At 34.9% G+C, this 18632-nt stretch overlaps 3 protein-coding genes across 3 annotated transcripts; 1 reads left to right on the forward strand and 2 right to left on the reverse strand.

Annotated features, from left to right (window-relative positions):
* The first annotated feature begins 511 nt into the window (after window positions 1-511).
* On the forward strand, window positions 512-2650 carry LOC142538275 (exocyst complex component EXO70H1-like). Its single transcript, XM_075643635.1, is given in 2 exon segments — window positions 512-1799; window positions 1801-2650. Coding segments are annotated over 2 exon segments (1893 nt in total). The 5' UTR covers window positions 512-582; the 3' UTR covers window positions 2477-2650.
* Window positions 2651-2921: 271 nt separating this feature from the next.
* LOC142538283 (ubiquitin-conjugating enzyme E2 7-like) lies at window positions 2922-9278 on the reverse strand. Its single transcript, XM_075643642.1, has 6 exons — window positions 9072-9278; window positions 8850-8952; window positions 5802-5899; window positions 5626-5726; window positions 3757-3834; window positions 2922-3144 (listed from the first exon to the last, which is right to left on the reverse strand). Exons 1-6 carry the CDS (start codon window positions 9118-9120, stop codon window positions 3067-3069), a joined length of 507 nt encoding a protein of 168 aa, XP_075499757.1. The 5' UTR covers window positions 9121-9278; the 3' UTR covers window positions 2922-3066.
* Window positions 9279-15531: 6253 nt separating this feature from the next.
* Window positions 15532-17257, reverse strand: LOC142538299 (CASP-like protein PIMP1). Its single transcript, XM_075643649.1, has 3 exons — window positions 16997-17257; window positions 16700-16832; window positions 15532-15988 (listed from the first exon to the last, which is right to left on the reverse strand). Exons 1-3 carry the CDS (start codon window positions 17143-17145, stop codon window positions 15776-15778), a joined length of 495 nt encoding a protein of 164 aa, XP_075499764.1. The 5' UTR covers window positions 17146-17257; the 3' UTR covers window positions 15532-15775.
* Between the last annotated feature and the right edge of the window lie 1375 nt (window positions 17258-18632).

The raw sequence follows: 18632 nt of genomic DNA on the forward strand, positions 1-18632 counted from the left end.
TCATTTTATTTTGGAAGTTTTGAAGAAAGAATAGTGGGAAAATGGAGTGAAAGAAAATTTTAAGAAAATCGGATGAATGATTGATTTGATCTAGGGGAGAAAATCAAATTAATTAAAAATCATATAATAAAATATTTGGCTATTTTGAAAAGGATATATATAAATGTAATTAAATCTGTATCCATTTCTAAATAAAAAAAAATCAAAGAACAAACTCGAGAGTTTATTCAAAGTTTGAAACTTTGATGTCAGAAGAACTAAAAGCCGTCGACGATATACCCCGTTTTTATTATCCCGTTTTTGTGCATGACATGGTGGTTTTATTCAAGTCAACTGTGAAACTAATTTATGTATGTATATGAAAGTGGACAAGTATTCTAAATATTTTGAATTGGTCAATGGATTTGGCCCCATTTTTCAAGTCAAACCTCAAAATCGAATAGCTTGCAATTTCTTTGATTTAAAGGAACAACTAAACTAAGTTAAACTCCCCAGTCATCAGTTTGTAAGTGACAAAGACATCAAATATTTTAAAACCAAAAAAAAAAAAAAGAGGAGAGAAAAAAAAAACCAAGAAACCAAATGGCAATTCAAGAAATCACAACACTCTCCACTCCCCAAAGAACAATGGGGAGTCTCTTACTTTTTTCCAGAACCAACAATGCAAATCAACCTTCTCTATCAACACCATCTTCGCCGTCGCCCACGTTCTCCAAATCGTTTATGCGAGAAAACATCAAGAAATCGGAGGCCATGATCCGAAAATGGGATCCTTCCAACCCTTCTATGGAGAAATTTGTCGCGATTTTCCAAGAAAACAGGAAAGAGGCCAAGGAATTCGTCAGATGTGTGAATGACCTGCGCAGGGTAATGCATTTATTGATCTCGGAACATGCGAGTTCGGATCAGTTGGTCCTAGGGAACAAGTTGATGAAGATCGCCATGAAGCGGCTAGAGAAGGAGTTCTTTCAAATCCTATCCGCAAACAGGGAGTACTTGAATCCAGAATCCGTGTCGAGTGGATCATCACGACTATCTCGGTCCTTGTCGTTTGGAAACTCCGAAGACGAAGAGGAGTATAACAACCTATCCAACGACGATGATGCTCCCATGTCGAAGGTGGAAAGAGCTATGTCGGACCTAAAACTGATTGCTGAAACCATGATCAGCTCAGGTTACGGCAAAGAGTGTCTCAAAATATACAAAATCACCCGAAAATCAATCTTGGACGAAGAACTCTACCGTCTCGGTGTGAAGACTCATCCGTCTACCCATGTGATCAACCGGCTGGGTTCGGAGGCTCTCGAGCATCAAATCGAAAAATGGATACTTGCTGCGAAGATTGCCGTCAGATCCCTCTTCCGCGGGGAGAGATCTCTGTGTGATCATGTTTTCTCTGCCTCAGAGACGATCAAACAAGCCTGTATCTCCCTTATAACAGTTGAAGGTTCTAGCAAATTGTTTAAATTCCCTGAAATGGTAGCTAAGAGCAAGCGATCACCAGAAAAGATTTTCCCATTGATGAACATGCATGAGACCATCTCCGAGCTCTGGACCGATATCGACTCTGTCTTCTCCTACGAATCACTCTCAGATATCAGAGTACAAGCTCTCTCCTCTCTGCACAAACTCCGAGACTCTGTTCAAACAATTCTCTCCGAATATGTTATATCGATTCAAAAGAACTCGTCGAAAACCACGACACCTGGTGGTGGGATTCATCCGATGACATGTTCGGTTATGGATTACGTCTCGTCACTTGCGGACAACAGCGGGGCACTCTCAGAAATTATGGCAGAGGACCAAGAAATCATCGGCCACGAGGTCGCCATTCCCAGAATCTTACTTCGACAGCTCGGCTCCGAATTCCTCTGTAGCCAGCCGCCTCGCCTGGATAATTCTCATCCTTCTCTGCAAGCTCGACAGCAAAGCGGAGCTCTACAACGACGTGGGGTTATCATATCTCTTCTTAGCAAACAATCTCGAATATGTGATCGAAAAAGCTAGCACGACGGCGTTGAAACTAATCTTAGGGGAAGAATGGCTATCCAAACTCCAAAACAAAGTGAAACTATACGCAGCAAACTATGAATCAGTAGCTTGGAGCAAAGCACTTTCATGTCTTCCGGCGGAGAACGTGGTGGCCGAAATGTCGCCCGGTACGATCAGCAAGTGTTTCAGGCAATTCAACTCCGTCTTCGAAGACGAATATCGAAAGCAAAGCTCGTGGGTCATCCCCGACTCAAAGCTCCGAGACGAGATCAAAGTGTCCATAGCGAGGAAACTAGTGCCGGCTTACAGGGAATTCTACGACAGTTACATGACAGTTTTGAGCAAGGAAAGCAACGACTTCGAAGTATTGGCGAGGTTTTCACCCGACAATCTGGGAAACTACTTGTCAGATTTGTTTCATAACACTGCTGCTTTCGGACATTCATCTTCTTCTACCCAATCCCGCATGTTGCGATGCCTTTGAATCAACAAATTACAATTTTTTTCTTTCTTTTTTTACCTTTTTAGTATATGATAAAGAACAAATAATTTCACGTTCAAGTCTAAGTAGAATTTGAACCTGATACAATATGGATTTTGAGACATAACCTTGTCACTATTGTTCAATTTTACTTTGGCAGTCTTGGCCGGAAATTTTTTTTGGATTCATTCCTGTTGTTTGAGATCGAAACGATGTTGATCCCTCTTGAATTTTCGTGCCATTTCTCATTACTTCGTAACGATAATGTAACATCGGAGAAAAAAAATGTTTAAAATTCATAAATCAAATTACCTTTTAGTTACGTCGCAAACAAGGATCAAAATGGTTCTGAGCCCGAATAACAGGGACCAAATTTGCAATTATCTCGTATAATCGTCATATGTATCATGTGTATGTGAAACTTTAACCGCAGAGAAGAGCTCTCCTATAGTAATGAATGCAGTATAATGCTCGGATGTAGTAAATTTACACGGTCTAAGAAACCAGCCAAACAATATCCCCAACAGACCAAATATCTGTTGGCAAAACTGTCAAAACCAAACCAAGTTTCACTGCAAGATATCATCACCAATTTACATAATTTCCTGAGATCGTCTTACGCATCGACCGACTTTCTTCTTGAATTCACCCCTTTGTTCTCTCCATTCCTTCTGCAGAGAAATTGGAACGGATCATTCATTTTGATGGATGGATGGATGTATTACACGTCAAGCATAGACAGTTAAACATGGAACGTAGTCGGAAAAAGTGACAACATCGACACGAACATGAGAATTAAATAATGTTTAATGCAGAACATCTTATAATTTAAGATAGGGGCTCCTCTCAGAGCTTATAAGATCTCCTACAATCGCACACACATTTAAAAACTTGTCAGGTGTTAATATATTTAAAAGATTAGTTCCTCAGGGAAAAAATAGTATTACAACAATACCGGCTAAAAATCTTGTAGTTTGAATTCTGAAGTCACAAGACAAAATTACTTTCTTTTTTTAACCAAAGAAATTTCTTTAAACTAACAATTTTGTGCTTTCAGCTCTCACAAAAAAAAATCAAAATCATCGAGCGGGTCGAGAAATAAGTTAATACAAGTTAGTAAAACTTTGTTTATAAGCTAGAAAGAGCATAAAGGACACTAATAAATTACATTAAGCTTTCTTATAATTTGCTATATCGAGTTCAGTATCAGGAAAACACCCTCTAAACACAGGATCTAATCAGATAGTGAGAAAATCATAACAATCTAATGCATTTGAACTTACAGCAGCTTCGACATTGGCAGGAGACTCGTCATTTGGACTTGAAAGCATCGATATGATGCTTAGAACTATACTCTCCACCTGCAAACAACAAAATCATTTGTATAATTTTTTTCTCACAGAACTATCATGGGCAGAACAACTGATGATGTATGGCATTTATCATACAATAAAACGCTGTTACTGGTACAGAAGGAAAAAATTGGAAAATCCAAGTTTACATATGCTCAAGTATCATCAGTAAAATAATTTAAACCAAAAAAAAAAAGCTTACTTTAGCTCTAGATTTAAAAAAATAAAAATAAAAATTAGACAGAGAAACCAACAAATATTCACAAACAAGATGCTACTTGCAAAAGAGCATCCCAGGCAAGCTGGATTTTCCGACTGAACATGCTTGAATAGTTCTCCAACAAACTGAAAAATGAAAAGGTTCACCACTAACTCGTTGCTACCCTCTACTAGTCTGAAACATAAACCAAAACCAAAAAAATTTACCATAGGCACAAAACGAACTTCACAATTGTTGGATAAAAACAAACTCTTGAAATTCAATTTGATGCCAAGTCCCACAATATTTCAAATAGTTCCCCAAACCATCCCTTATTCCACGAAACTGGCACACTCAATCAGTGGAACGCCTCCTATTAGCTTATCCTTGCTATTTCAAAAGATAGAGATAGATGAAAAAGAGTAGCAGATGTGAAAAAAAAAATATTGCAAAGACCATTCAACTCTTCATGAAAATAATATTAGCTCTTGAATTATTGGACGGAATTTAACACTAACTTTGGCACTGGACAGAAGAACCCTCATTTGGAACCAAATGAATTGGTAAACATTCTCATACCCATGGGAAAAAAAACAAAAAAGAGAAGTTGCAAGTTCTTAAATCCATGTGCTTCTCCAAAACATCTCACAATTCTGCCAATCACGTTTCTTTTGCCGAATCCATGTGAAATGAAACATCGCAAAAAATAAAATAAAATAACGAGATTCAGAAATAGTCCGACGTTCACAACATATGGAAGGAAAAATAGCTAGTACAATCTCGACAAAATAACAAGTTGACGAGAATCGCTTTCCCAAAATTTTTTCATACTAAATTCATTTGAAAATTGTAATATTAGTTTTTTGAAGCATCGATTTCAAAGCAAGTTCCATTAAACAACAGCAAAATGATAAATAAAAAGAAAAAATGACCAAACAGGAGGGCCAACTATGAGAAAAAGCATATAAGAGCATAAATAATCCGAATATATAAGTCCCTCTATGTTCTCGCTCTAACTGGAAGACATACATCATGGCTTGTTACATAAAAATCAAACTCAAGAAATTTTCTCTAGTATAAATCAGGCTGGTTACAAAACCAATGCTCAATCAACAAATTATTCAGTCTCTCCTACTTTTAACAGTAACAGATCATTTAATTACTTATTACAGAGTTAGTTACCAAAAAAATGTTGAGGTCGAGGTAGGTTTCCTTTACCTCTAAAGAATTTCTCAGACCACTGACCAGAAGAGAAAGGCAACCTTAAAGAGTAACTGAGTTACTCACAAAGCAGAGGGCGATCTTTCAAATTTTGTGAGGGACTAGGATGGCAAGGTGCACTAGACAAAGTATCGAGAAACTTTCAATTCAACAGATTCATTTCAAATACGACAATGTTGTAGGAATTTCACTAGGCATTGATCAATGTTATAAAAATTGCAAAAGTATTGTAGTTAAAACTATAATTTTTTTTTTACAAATTAACATGCTCAGTTTTGTACACGATTCTACAGGAAAATTCAACTACAATAGACGAAAATCACAGCCACCGAAGAATGTATCACAAAATATGACATAGCAAAAATGATTCATGATTATACCGTGTGTACAGGAGACCAGCGTTCACTAGCATGCTCGTAGCCATTTGGATCATCTCCAGGGGGGTGAAGAATTGAAATGCAAACCTTCCCATCAGGATAAACTGCAATTTATGACTTCAAATCAAAACCCCACGAACCATCTAATTTAACAATTTAAAAAGAGAATGAATACAAACCATTAGGATGCCAAATCTCAGAGATAAATTTCACTGTTGGAGGACTGTTTGGATAATTTGTGGGGAAGCTCATGATGGCATTGAAGAAACCACTTTCACTGCATCCAAATTAAATACGACAATTAGAAGGAAGCACGCAATAAGTTGTATTGTTAATAATAACATCCAAATTAACACAAAGACCAATCAGGTTCTTAAATGCGTAACCAGACGGCATGGTTATTCAAGCTCCACCAAGTCAGTGCAACTGTCTTTTCATTTCATTACTACTTTATCCTCAATCGCATAGATTCACACAGATATCACTATTCCAAAGTTAAATTGGCACATTATTTTCCACTTACTCAACATAAAAAAACTACATGATGCCTGTGGTTCAGCACCACATTTCTAATCCTTCCCAATTGCTTAGTTCAAAACTTTCCACATGTGCTGCCACCATAAAACATATCAAGGGTAACAGCATAAATACAGATATTACAAGTATTTCATTTAAACAAAAACACCAAACTGTTGATAATATTCTACGATCGCCAAAGGTCCCTAACTGTAGTTTTTGTTCTGAGCTGTCACGATTCAAATTTCACTGAAATAGGTAACCTGTTATACTCCAAATTTGGTCACTTCACATAAATATTATCTATTTGCACACAATTCATAAATACTTCTGCATGTTGCAGTAGACACCTCAACTAGTTCATGCAAAAATTAATCCACAAAAAAAATTTCCATCACTGAACTAAACTAGATAACCAACTAAGACCACCACAAAAACACCTCACAACTCACTCCTGCTCCTCGACTCTCAGATGGAAAGCAGCAGCCCAGAATATGCAGAAGCTGGGGAAGGGAAAGAGGGGGGGGGGGGGGGGGGGGGGGGGGGGGCAGTCACGGCCTCTGGGCCATAGATTGAAAACTCAAAGGGATATGTGACTAGATCATTGACTAGTGTAAGCACAAAAAAAAGGTCGTCGAGGTTGCAGAGACAAGCATGATGTTGGAAGCAGGTGGTGAGTGCGAAACGATGATATTATATTAGAACTTTATCAAAGTTGATAGATAGTTGTTGGAAATCGGGAGCATGGAATAGGTAGCAAAAGGCGGAGCAGACAAAGGCAGGTTCTGTAGTGAATAACATTTGGATCTTGGGACTTGGATATTACACAAAAACAATCATGAAGAAATAGGATTGTTGATTCATAATAAAAAAATTACTGTAAAACAGCTCATGGTTCTGCAATATAGGTGGAAGAATGATTGGATGCTCTAAAAATAATAAGTTTCAAAATGTATTGAATGTGATTCAATTTCCTTCTAACTAGTAAGTTTCAAATCTAAAATTAAATTCAGAAAACAAAGGAAAGTGATGCGGACAAGTATACCGTGTCTGAGGAAGTCAACCTAAAGTAAAATGGAATTCCGAAACTCTAAGATTCAATTTGTGGATGGCATTGGATAGTTACAAACACACCTTGGAGGTTTTGGATTAAAACATAAGAATTAGGAAATATAACCAGACAATTCACATCATTACATATGCACCTATGTACATATGATTAAGAAAAACCAAAACTCAAAAAAATCGATTTATAATTATAAATACCTTTAATACTAAAACACAAATTGTCATTTAAAACACATTTTAAATTATAATATGTGGTTACTATTTATTTATTCAAATACTTGATTTACTAAATTAGATTATGCTTTAAACACCGCTTAATATGGCCAACCATGATTTTAACCATTTTTCCGTTTTTGATAAAATCGTTGTGTTTTACACGTGCTTCATGCTTAATCTTCCATAATCGCCACATAATATCACATTTAGATCACGGAAAAGAGTATCTCATGTGCTGTAAGACCAATTCAAAAAACACCAGCACAGCAACTAAAACCCTTGCGAAATGTGACTAGATCATTGACTAGTGTAAGCACAAAAAAAAGGTCGTCGAGGTTGCAGAGACAAGCATGATGTTGGAAGCAGGTGGTGAGTGCGAAACGATGATATTATATTAGAACTTTATCAAAGTTGATAGATAGTGGTTGGAAAAAGCTGTTGTTGGAAATCGGGAGCATGGAATAGGTAGCAAAAGGCGGAGCAGACAAAGGCAGGTTCTGTAGTGAATAACATTTGGATCTTGGGACTTGGATATTACACAAAAACAATCATGAAGAAATAGGATTGTTGATTCATAATAAAAAAATTACTGTAAAACAGCTCATGGTTCTGCAATATAGGTGGAAGAATGATTGGATGCTCTAAAAATAATAAGTTTCAAAATGTATTGAATGTGATTCAATTTCCTTCTAACTAGTAAGTTTCAAATCTAAAATTAAATTCAGAAAACAAAGGAAAGTGATGCGGACAAGTATACCGTGTCTGAGGAAGTCAACCTAAAGTAAAATGGAATTCCGAAACTCTAAGATTCAATTTGTGGATGGCATTGGATAGTTACAAACACACCTTGGAGGTTTTGGATTAAAACATAAGAATTAGGAAATATAACCAGACAATTCACATCATTACATATGCACCTATGTACATATGATTAAGAAAAACCAAAACTCAAAAAAATCGATTTATAATTATAAATACCTTTAATACTAAAACACAAATTGTCATTTAAAACACATTTTAAATTATAATATGTGGTTACTATTTATTTATTCAAATACTTGATTTACTAAATTAGATTATGCTTTAAACACCGCTTAATATGGCCAACCATGATTTTAACCATTTTTCCGTTTTTGATAAAATCGTTGTGTTTTACACGTGCTTCATGCTTAATCTTCCATAATCGCCACATAATATCACATTTAGATCACGGAAAAGAGTATCTCATGTGCTGTAAGACCAATTCAAAAAACACCAGCACAGCAACTAAAACCCTTGCGAAAGAAGATTTATTAAAAACAAGAAAGAAAAAACAATAAAGCAAAACGATTGAATAACTAACCATACACGCACTCGAATTCTCATACCAACCAGGGGGGTAAATATTCACGAATGTAACACAAAAAGAAGAAGATATATTTGCTCACTAGAGTGTGTCAGGGGGGCCAATTATAGTAACACTCCATTCAAACAGGTTGCTTTCATCCAACAAACCCGCCGAAAATCCATCCACCGGGTGTTTGCACAGATCTGAAAATCAATTCCCAGATCATTAAACCCACAAATTTTATCAAAGATTGGGAGAAAGATAAGTCTATTATATCAAGAAATCCAGAAAAAAAAACCGAAAATTCTTGACATATAAGTACCTTTAAGCTGCTTTTGCAGGAGGAGGCTACCTTGAGAGGGTGAAGCCATCGATTTTCTCTTTCTAATTGGAATTTAGAGAAAATTTCAGGGGTACGAAAGAGGCGGAGAGGCGGCAAAAATCACGGCCGTGAGGCTGACAGCTGTTTCAATGTCTTTATAATATGAAACACAAGATTTGCGGGCCGTTCACTGCGGTTCATAAAGGCGTACAAAGGGAATGGAAGCACGGGCCACCTTTCCAATATATATATTAGGATAGCTCCTTGTACGTATTGGGATTATTATTTGTTTTGCCTGCAATAATGAATTTGAATGAATCGAATCGAATTAAATATACTAAGCTAATTCAGTATAGGGGGGTGGCCAGCTTGCTCTTGAGGAGTTGAGTAGAGGAATTTAAAGATCAGATTTTTTTCAGACTTGGCTCGAGTCCGAGCTTGGCTTAGAATATTTAGAGAATGTTTGCGCGTTATTTGAACTACCATTAAAAAAGAAATGCACGAAATATATTTATTTACTATATGAATCAAAAGTTATAGTTAATGTCCATGATACATCTCAAATATTTTAAGTCGTACAATACAAATGTCATGTTTCAATCGTCATCTTAACAAGGCAGTTATTACATCCCAAACAATTATCATCTCATTAATTTCATTTATTATCATCTATGAGAATTGAACAAACATGCTACATTGACTTTGATGCAAATTTTAGAATCAAGTGTCCGTTGCTTTACCAAACGTGTAGTTAGTGCTAAAGATGTAACAACGAATTCAAGAGTCAGTTTCGATTGATTTCCTAACAACAACAATTAATGCACCTCAATTATAAGAGCCCAATAACCAATTTGGGCCAACCCATTTCACTTTATTAATTAACACAACTCATGTCATGTATTCTGCTTACAACATTAGAAGAAATCTATCACTGTCTTGCACCCCATCGCTTTTCTCTCCTCTTTCTGCAGCAGTCGCGTGGCGCCGCCAGCGGCTGTAGAATTGGGGCAGCAGCTAGCAACCTTCTTCCTCCCGTCTATTAGCCTCTTTCTTGCCATGAATCAGAAGGTCACGAGCTCGATCGACTTGTTTTCCATCACCTTTGCATGTGGGCTTCGATCCGGTTTTAGGTAAGATTTTGACTTCGATCTTAGTTGTTCTTGGTGGAAGCCTTAGGTTTTCCCATGTTGTCTAGCTTGTTTTTTGACTATGAACAATGATTCCGATGGTTTTTCTGGCGAGCCACCTCCGCGAGATCACCTTTATGCATTTAAGCCTCAATTCTTGAGGTATTAAGCTTGAAATTCCAGATTTTGAATGGGTTTATAAACTGAGAATTCGATTTCTAACTCTGATTTAAATTGTTTTAGTCAGTTGGAATTCAGTATATTGAAGTATATAGCGAATTTATATCGTAGGTTATATCGTTGGACGAGTTCATCATAAAGTCCTTAAGAAATTACTGTGGTATTGTAAGTTGTAGTTAAGATACGCTCAAACCTATATTATTATGACGCTTATATTAGCGTGTAAGATATTCGGTGGATGTCGTTTGCTATTATGTGCATTGAATGTTTATTATGATGCATTCATGCATTAATTGTATTGGCATAACTTACTGAGCCTTGAATCCTTTGACGGTGATTTATGTTGATTCTGTTGAGATATATACTGAGTCATTAGAGGGACGAGTGGGTTAGCATTAGCCACATTTCCAGATGACAGCTAGGGACGAGCGACTTAGCTACTCGCATTCCCGATGCTACGTACATGGACGGGCGGCGATTTGGTGCTCATTCATGGCACGGATGTCCACTGTTACTGTTGATGATGCTATTCGTTTGGACTCAATTTGGTATCTGTTATTTCATTGTTATTGTAATGCCCGAGATTTTGATTATTTTAATCTGAAATGATTTGTTGATAAATTGATATGATTATAGACGGATCGGATCGGACCGGGGAAGACCGGAGGAAGAATGTTATGTGCGAGGACTGAGAACCTCGCGCATATGCGCGACCCAGCCGGGCGTATATGCGCGAGGTAGGCAGAGAACCTCGCGCATATGCGCGACATGGATCCGTGCATATGCGCGAGTATGGCAGAGAGTTGCAAAGAACCTCGCGCATATGCGTCGAGTGAGGGCGCGCATATGCGCGAGTTACTGTGAAGGATACGCGCCGAGACATAATGTCTCGCGCATATGCGCCGAGATAGGTCACGCATATGCGCGAGACGTGCATCAAGAACATTGAACCACATGGTCTCTCTCATGCATTAACATATATATAGAAGTTTTATTCCTTCAGAACAACACAGCAAAAAAAGAAATCGAGGATAGCTTCAGAGAAATTCCGTGAAAAATCCTTACGCCTTTTCATATTTTAGATTTGTGGTTGTGCAAGATCCGTCTGTCAGAATTTCGATATGAGTTCAGTACCGTACTCCTCTCGTTACAGGCTTCACACAGACGTAAGTTTTCGTATGTTTTGATATGATTTGAAAATATGATATTGAAGGAATCAGATATGATTGATATATGGTGTTCTTGATATAGTAGACATCGTATAATTAAAACCGGATTGAAGAACAGATACTGTATGAAATTGTTATGAATTTTCAGATTTGATTTGATTGAGATTATACAAATTTGATATCAGAATTGAGTTTGTTATCGATTATGAGTTGATATTGGTGTCTGTTGATTTGTATTGGTGGGTATATTGAGATTGTGCAGTTATGTCGTTGAAACAGAATTAAATTGAATTCTGACTATATCCAGTATTGATTTGAGTGGTATATTGATATTGTACTCTTCGATATTGTCATTGCCAGATTGAGTATTGACAGACTTCGAATTCGAGACATCGACTTCGTCAGATCAGCAGGAAGAAAGGTATAAATCAATGTTGAACTGGGAAGATACGACTCGAGTTTGATTTGACTTGAGTTTCTCAAAACCACATACTTTACTTATTTCATTGGTATTTGCAATTCATGAGATTGATATGCTTAGTCTATTGAGTTATAGCAAAGCATGAGTTAGAGTCTTAGGCAGATGCGCCTAGTCATTGGCAGAGCCGCCAAGTCTTCGGCAGAACCGCCAAGACACTAGACTTTTGGTGTATCGATGTTGCGTAGGAGTATATCGACTTCTATTGCGGAGATTCGATACAGAATACCAAAGTCTGAGTTAGATCGGGATCCCTAGATTAGAGATGAGTCGAGTCTGAGATGACGAGTCATGTGTTTATTTACAGTTTTACATCATTCATGTTTTCGGATTTGATACATGTTATTGATAACTGTTATATGCTTTTATATATGTTTTTATATGATTGCATGTTTACATTGTTTATACTGGGATTATATTCTCACCGGATTTATCCGGCTGTTGTCGTGTTTGTATGTGTGCATGACAACAGATGAGACAAGATCAGGGTCAAAAAGAGGATGAGAGAGGACAAGTTAACGTGGAGATCTGGATCAGAAGTAGATAGGCTTCAACACTTGATATATAGTAGTTGAACCCTAGTTTGATTTTAATGTATTGAGTACAAGACATGTACTTTACTTTTGATATGTATATCAGATTGATTACATTACGTTTCCGCACTTGTATTTTTTTAAAAAAATTTAGACCATGTTTATCTTAATTGATTTAATTATTCCCAAAGATGATTAAGAAATGAATTAGCGTCCGCGTCCCCACAGTTATCATTCATGCATCGCATATCATTGCATTTACTTGGTATTATTACATGCCTTTTATGTACGTCGTAATTTTACTGGTTTGTCGTTCTGGGGTCTGACCCCTATTTTCTTTTACATTTTGTTGTTTTTGATGGCATAACAGATCATTACATGAGATTTGATGCGTCTGGTGGAGCGTCATCGAGTGGTACCTAGTAGTTGAGTCGGTTTGTGTCAGAGTTCCTAGATATCTATATATATTATACTAAATTGATACATTTATCAAGGAGATGTCCTACGTAACTGTATTGTGATGTTTTTATGTTGTTTTGGATATCGGTTTGTTTGATTGTGAACTTAATGTTATTTTCGAGCGTATGTTGATATTATTATATTTTCATAAATTTTCGGATGTTCAATTTACGGGGATGTCATACCAAAATTTCTGCAGGCCCAAATGAACATTTTAAACTCGTTTTCCCTATTTACACTAATTAATCTTTGTAATTTGGTAATTAAATATTAATTAGAAGCACGAGCCCTCACATCAATAATATATAATTATATTATATTTAAAAAAATTAGCATTTCGATCACGAATTCGACTCACAAAATGTTCAAACATATTCAAATTCGATACTTTTCTCATATGAGTGAAATATTTTTCGAAACGATTTTATTTAGGGCTGATCAATTTTTTTTTATTAACCGTCCGAACCGCCCGAACCGTATTGCACCGTACCGTTTTTCATAATATTTTATAAAAACCGCGATTAAAAATATTAATCATAAACCGCACCGCTTACGCGGTTCGGTTATTTTTTTTGCCAAGAACCGCACCGCCTAAACCGCTTGCCATAATATTGGGCCTAGAATTATAATATATTGTAAACAACATATTCAAATAAAGAAGTCATCATTCATTATATCTCAACTCTCTTCAAAATTATTATTCTTACAAATAAAACTTATCTTTTTCTTAACTATTCTTCATATTAATTTTTTATTAAAGTATTTATTTCTTTTGGTACAATATTTTATTTAAAATTAAAAAAATGGATAAAATAATGTAAATGTCATTTTTGTTGTGAATGTGTTGTGTTGTTAAATTAGTTTTGAATCTTGATTATTGTTTTATCTATTTTGATCTATATATGCTTTGAACTATATTTTATATTTGAAGATAATATATTTTTGTTGTTTTCAAATAAATTAGAATATATGCTAATATTTTTCATTAAAAAAACCGTAAAACCGACCGCAACAGTTTGAAACCGCTCAAAACCGTAAGGCTAATTTTTTTTATGTAAAACCGCGATTAATTTTTCAAAATACTAACCGACTGCATATGACAATTCGGTTTGAATTTTTTTAAAAAAAACCGCAAAACCGCACTGTGATCACCCCTAATTTTATTTGCTTGCGTTCCTCTTTATAATCCATATATTTCTTTGTTTCCCTTGTTAAGTTAAATGGTTGAATTTACAATTTGCCCTTGCTATATTAAATATTTTCTTTTTCTTGGAATTTTTTTAAAAAGTAAGAAACATGGGAAACATGAAGATCAAGTCTCAAATATTATAAGCCTTAATAATCATAATTATCTCAAGTTAAATAATGGCTAAAATAACACGTAAATATAACAAATTTAAGATCGAATGCATAAAATTTCAAATTTTTTATATTGCCATCATTCAATTGGAAGAATGAATGTAACCACGATTAATTTGAGGACAAAATTTCAAATTAATTGTATATATATAGTATATATATTGGTTATCTTGTACAAGATTTGATATGAATCATTCTTGATCTTCTTGTGGTTTTGGCTTCTCTTTGTGTAGTGAAATGCAACTTTCAAGTGACGAGAAACAATGGATTTGTCCATATATACTACATCTGAAAAAGATCTCCTAGCATATGTGCAGCTGTTGGACGAGGTTATGGTAAAGTCTACCACCATGTGTAATGGTTTTTCCTCATCAAGATGGATGAGACTACCCAACAATTATATCTTCCGTGTATATTAGCATCTCTTTTTCTTGTTGATCCTACGTGCGATAAATTGAGATAATAAATATTGAAATAAAAAATAAATTGGACATTGAGATTTACGTGAAAAATTATAAAAATTATTTGGGTAAAAATCACTGATAAAATGAAAAGAATTACATTATAATATTTTATATTGTACAACCACTCACTGTGTTTTGATAAAGAACACACACTCTTTTAATACAGAAGAATAAACATCTTACAAATATTATAAAGTTAAGCACTCCAATGCTATAAAATGAGATAAGAGTTGAGAATGAGATGACAGAGGAAGTGAATTGATGCACCCGTTTGTAGGCACTCTTCCTAGTCTAAACGCAATAAACTTCCACATATTTGTCTTAACAGGACTTGAAATTCAATTATGTTGTCTAATAAATGTGCAACCCTACTTTTTGACTCTGTGCAATTCTCACATGATTTGTCGACATTTCCGGAAGAAAAAAATGACATACATGTTATATCAAGTGTGTTTTGCTATAATCGTCTTACGGGTCTCCCCATTTTGTTATTGTAATCGGTCTATTTTAGTGCCAACAACATATTTCATGATAAGCAAGGAACCTTGCCTTGGATATCCAAGCCATATAAATATATTCAGCCCAACCTTGGCCTACGTTGGATCCATATATATCCCCAAGAACTAGTGGTTTCATCTTGAAAATATGATCAATCATTAAGACTAATATTATTTTAACTCATAGTTTGATGTATTTTGAAACCCAATAATTTCATGGTTTTACAGCCACAAACCACACAATATACATGAACTGAAAAGAAGCCTTCTTGGTTTAGCCTAAACAATGACACCACCTTGTTTTCATAGCATACAACTTATTCCTATCTAGGAAAAAATGTGATGATGACATGATACTGAAAAATGGCAGCGAACCCTGGCGACAATATTACAAGATGGTTAAAATGAGAAAATTGCAATTCTGCCCTTGTACAAAAGTTAGCCTGATCTTTTTGGTAGAGACAAACAAGAAATTATGGATGACATTGCTGAAAAGATGAATCCAATGAAGAGAAGGGCAGCTGCTGCATTCGCCTTGTTCAAGAAACGATCAGTATCTGAGTCAACGATTCCCTGGTCATTGATGCGTTTCAAATCTACAGTGAGTCCGAAACATGCGGCTGCACCAGTTGCCAATAGGTAGGAAACTACCTGCAGGCAGCTCAAACAAGTTATAATCAAAATAGACAAATAATCAATCGGGATATCATATATTCATATTGATCATACTTTTGAGTCTATGCTAGGCCTGATCACAGCTTCGAAATCGACGGTTCGAGTTACAATGAAAGGTCAAATCCGAGCCAAATCGGTTTCAGTTACTGTTTGAACCCATTCGAGCTCAAATTTATCATTTTAGTTCTAAAGGAAAAAAAAAAACAAAAATAAAGATACAATATGTGGAGTTATGAAACTAATTGTTCAATAGTTTTACTGCAACATAATATTAATATCTAGGTTTTATATAAAAGGAAATAAAAATAAGGAGTTAATGTTAATTTATATAGATCCAATAGTTTAATTACATAATGTGTTTATACACAATACAAAACATTAAAATTTAATATTAATTTATGATTACTGTTAAGGTTCCGGTTCCTTATTGTTAAAAACCGAAACCGAACCGGAATATCTACAATTCCAACTGACTGAAAGAATATTTCTGTTCCGGTTTTTTTAGAGATGGTTCCGGTTCCGATTTATATTATTAAATTTATGAATAGATATATGATGGGAAAAAATTACATTTGTAAATAAAATAATGAAAATATTTTAAGAATATCATCTCCGAGTAAAATTTGAAGTAAATAGATCGGAAATAAATTTTGTATGTGACGGAAAAAATTGCTGTTTCATCCTAACCTTGTCACCAAAAAAGTCAACGACGGATAAGCCATCACCCCCAATCTTATTTCCTGTGCTCACATAGAACACTGTGAATGCAGCCTGTAGGAGTGTATAAGCCATTCCAATCACACCCGCAGCAAGCATGTAACTGCACATATTTAAAAAAAAATTAAATTAATTTCCAATAATTCAGAAGATAGTTAAACAATATTTCTATAAAAATAATTGTCGATCCATATATATATGTGTGTGTATTTGTGTGTGTTTGTGTGTGTGTGTGTGAGCATGCATCGATCAGGAACACGCACTAACCGGTAAGCATAGAAGTCGCTGAATTTGGCCGCACCTGCGATCTTGTTGGTGGCCATAATTATAACCGAAACGAGTACGAGAATGAAAGTGATCACCCGAACCGCGAGTGCCACCACCGGTGGGACGGTTTTCGATGGTGGCGGTGCCATTTCTTCTCTCCAAGTGATATAATATAAGATGATATATAAGTATTTGTGTGTAGTAGATACACATCCGGCACTTTATGGCTCCTTTTATATAGTAGACATATATTCAGGTACGGATTCAGGATTCAAAAATACGTGGAGCTGGATATATTTGCATGTTACAGTCGACATTAATGAAACTTCTAAGCAAGAATTTAAGGGAAGTTGGCATTCATACGTAGGAGTTGACTCTGGTTTTCATCATGTTTCTTTAGCTCTTTAAAAGTTGAAAAATATATATTACAAAATTAATTATGTATTTTCTTAAATTAAATAAAATTAACTATCATGATTTATATGTACACTCGTTGTGTGTAGTTTCATTCGATTTTTTTGTATTAAAAATTTCTGATTTTTAATAAGTTTTTTAGATGTTTTTTACATGTTTAATTTTCATGAAAAAAGAAAAATATAAAAAATAGGGGGGGTATATATAAATGAAATAGAGGTATTTTAGGGATTTTAGAATTTACACCAAAACACTATTTTATTTTTGTCTTTATTATGACTCAAGCACAATTACATATTTTAGTCCATTGTTCGAATTTTCTTCTGACATATTCATAAATTTAAATTATTTGTGAAAGTGCTCGATGAAATTACATATAACGAATTCTAATAATTTCAAAGAACTTGACAAAAAATTCGATTCTATTTTGTCAATGTATTATATAATTGATAAAAAAAATATTAATAAAATATAAAATAAAAAAATTCAATAATCATGGTTCTGTAATTAGTAATGGTTGCCCATAACAAATTCCATTTTTTTCTTGTCTACATTTCCTTATAATCTTTCAAATTCGAAAAAAAAAAAAGTCAATGGAACAATAGAAGACTTAACGTGTTAGCTAAAAACATGCATAAAGTTTTGGAGACTACGAAATTCCCTTTCATAAAGTCATCGGTCGACACAAGTTAGCTTCATGTCTTAATTATTACCAATTTTGAAAATTGGATTTTTGTGGGAAGACTCCGCGAAAAGTTAACATCATCGTTTCCGGTAAACTCCACTCGAATAGAAGAAAAAACCAATCTTTCGATAATTGGATCGTTTGATTCCCTTCTAAATGGTTGGAGAGATTTTTGTTCCTACCGCAATATAAGACCCTTTTTTTTTCTTTTTTATCAATTAAGAAAAACATTGGAAAGAAAATTCCTTGATCATAACATAATTAAAGGCTCCATACACTTAGGATGAAATATTAAAAAAAAAGTTCCCGAAATTATTTAAATATTAGAATGGTGGCAAATTAACTCATGTAAATTGTAAGGCTCGAGATTATATCATTTTAATCCGAAATTATTTAATTTACGAATTTTGGAGTGATGAATTAGATTCCACGATTTTTGTAATTAATTAGGATTGAAATGGAATTAAAAAAAGTTGTGAGGACCAAATCGCAAAAAGTAAAGACTTCAGGGACTAAAGTGCAATTTGGGACTTGAAT

This window comes from Primulina tabacum, chromosome 1, assembly GCF_025594145.1.
Source record: "Primulina tabacum isolate GXHZ01 chromosome 1, ASM2559414v2, whole genome shotgun sequence".
Taxonomy (NCBI): domain Eukaryota; kingdom Viridiplantae; phylum Streptophyta; class Magnoliopsida; order Lamiales; family Gesneriaceae; genus Primulina; species Primulina tabacum.

Coding starts and splice junctions, on each gene's coding strand:
- LOC142538283 (XM_075643642.1), bottom strand. CDS start 9,120: ATGGCTTCACCCTCTCAAGGTAGCCTCCTCCTGCAAAAGCAGCTTAAA. Junction 5,727..5,801: donor TGAGATTTGGCATCCTAATG/GTTTGTATTCAT, acceptor CATAAATTGCAG/TTTATCCTGATGGGAAGGTT. Junction 3,145..3,756: donor CTGCCAATGTCGAAGCTGCT/GTAAGTTCAAAT, acceptor ATTTCTCTGCAG/AAGGAATGGAGAGAACAAAG.
- LOC142538299 (XM_075643649.1), bottom strand. CDS start 17,145: ATGGCACCGCCACCATCGAAAACCGTCCCACCGGTGGTGGCACTCGCG. Junction 16,833..16,996: donor AGCGACTTCTATGCTTACCG/GTTAGTGCGTGT, acceptor AAATATGTGCAG/TTACATGCTTGCTGCGGGTG. Junction 15,989..16,699: donor TTGACTTTTTTGGTGACAAG/GTTAGGATGAAA, acceptor AGCTGCCTGCAG/GTAGTTTCCTACCTATTGGC.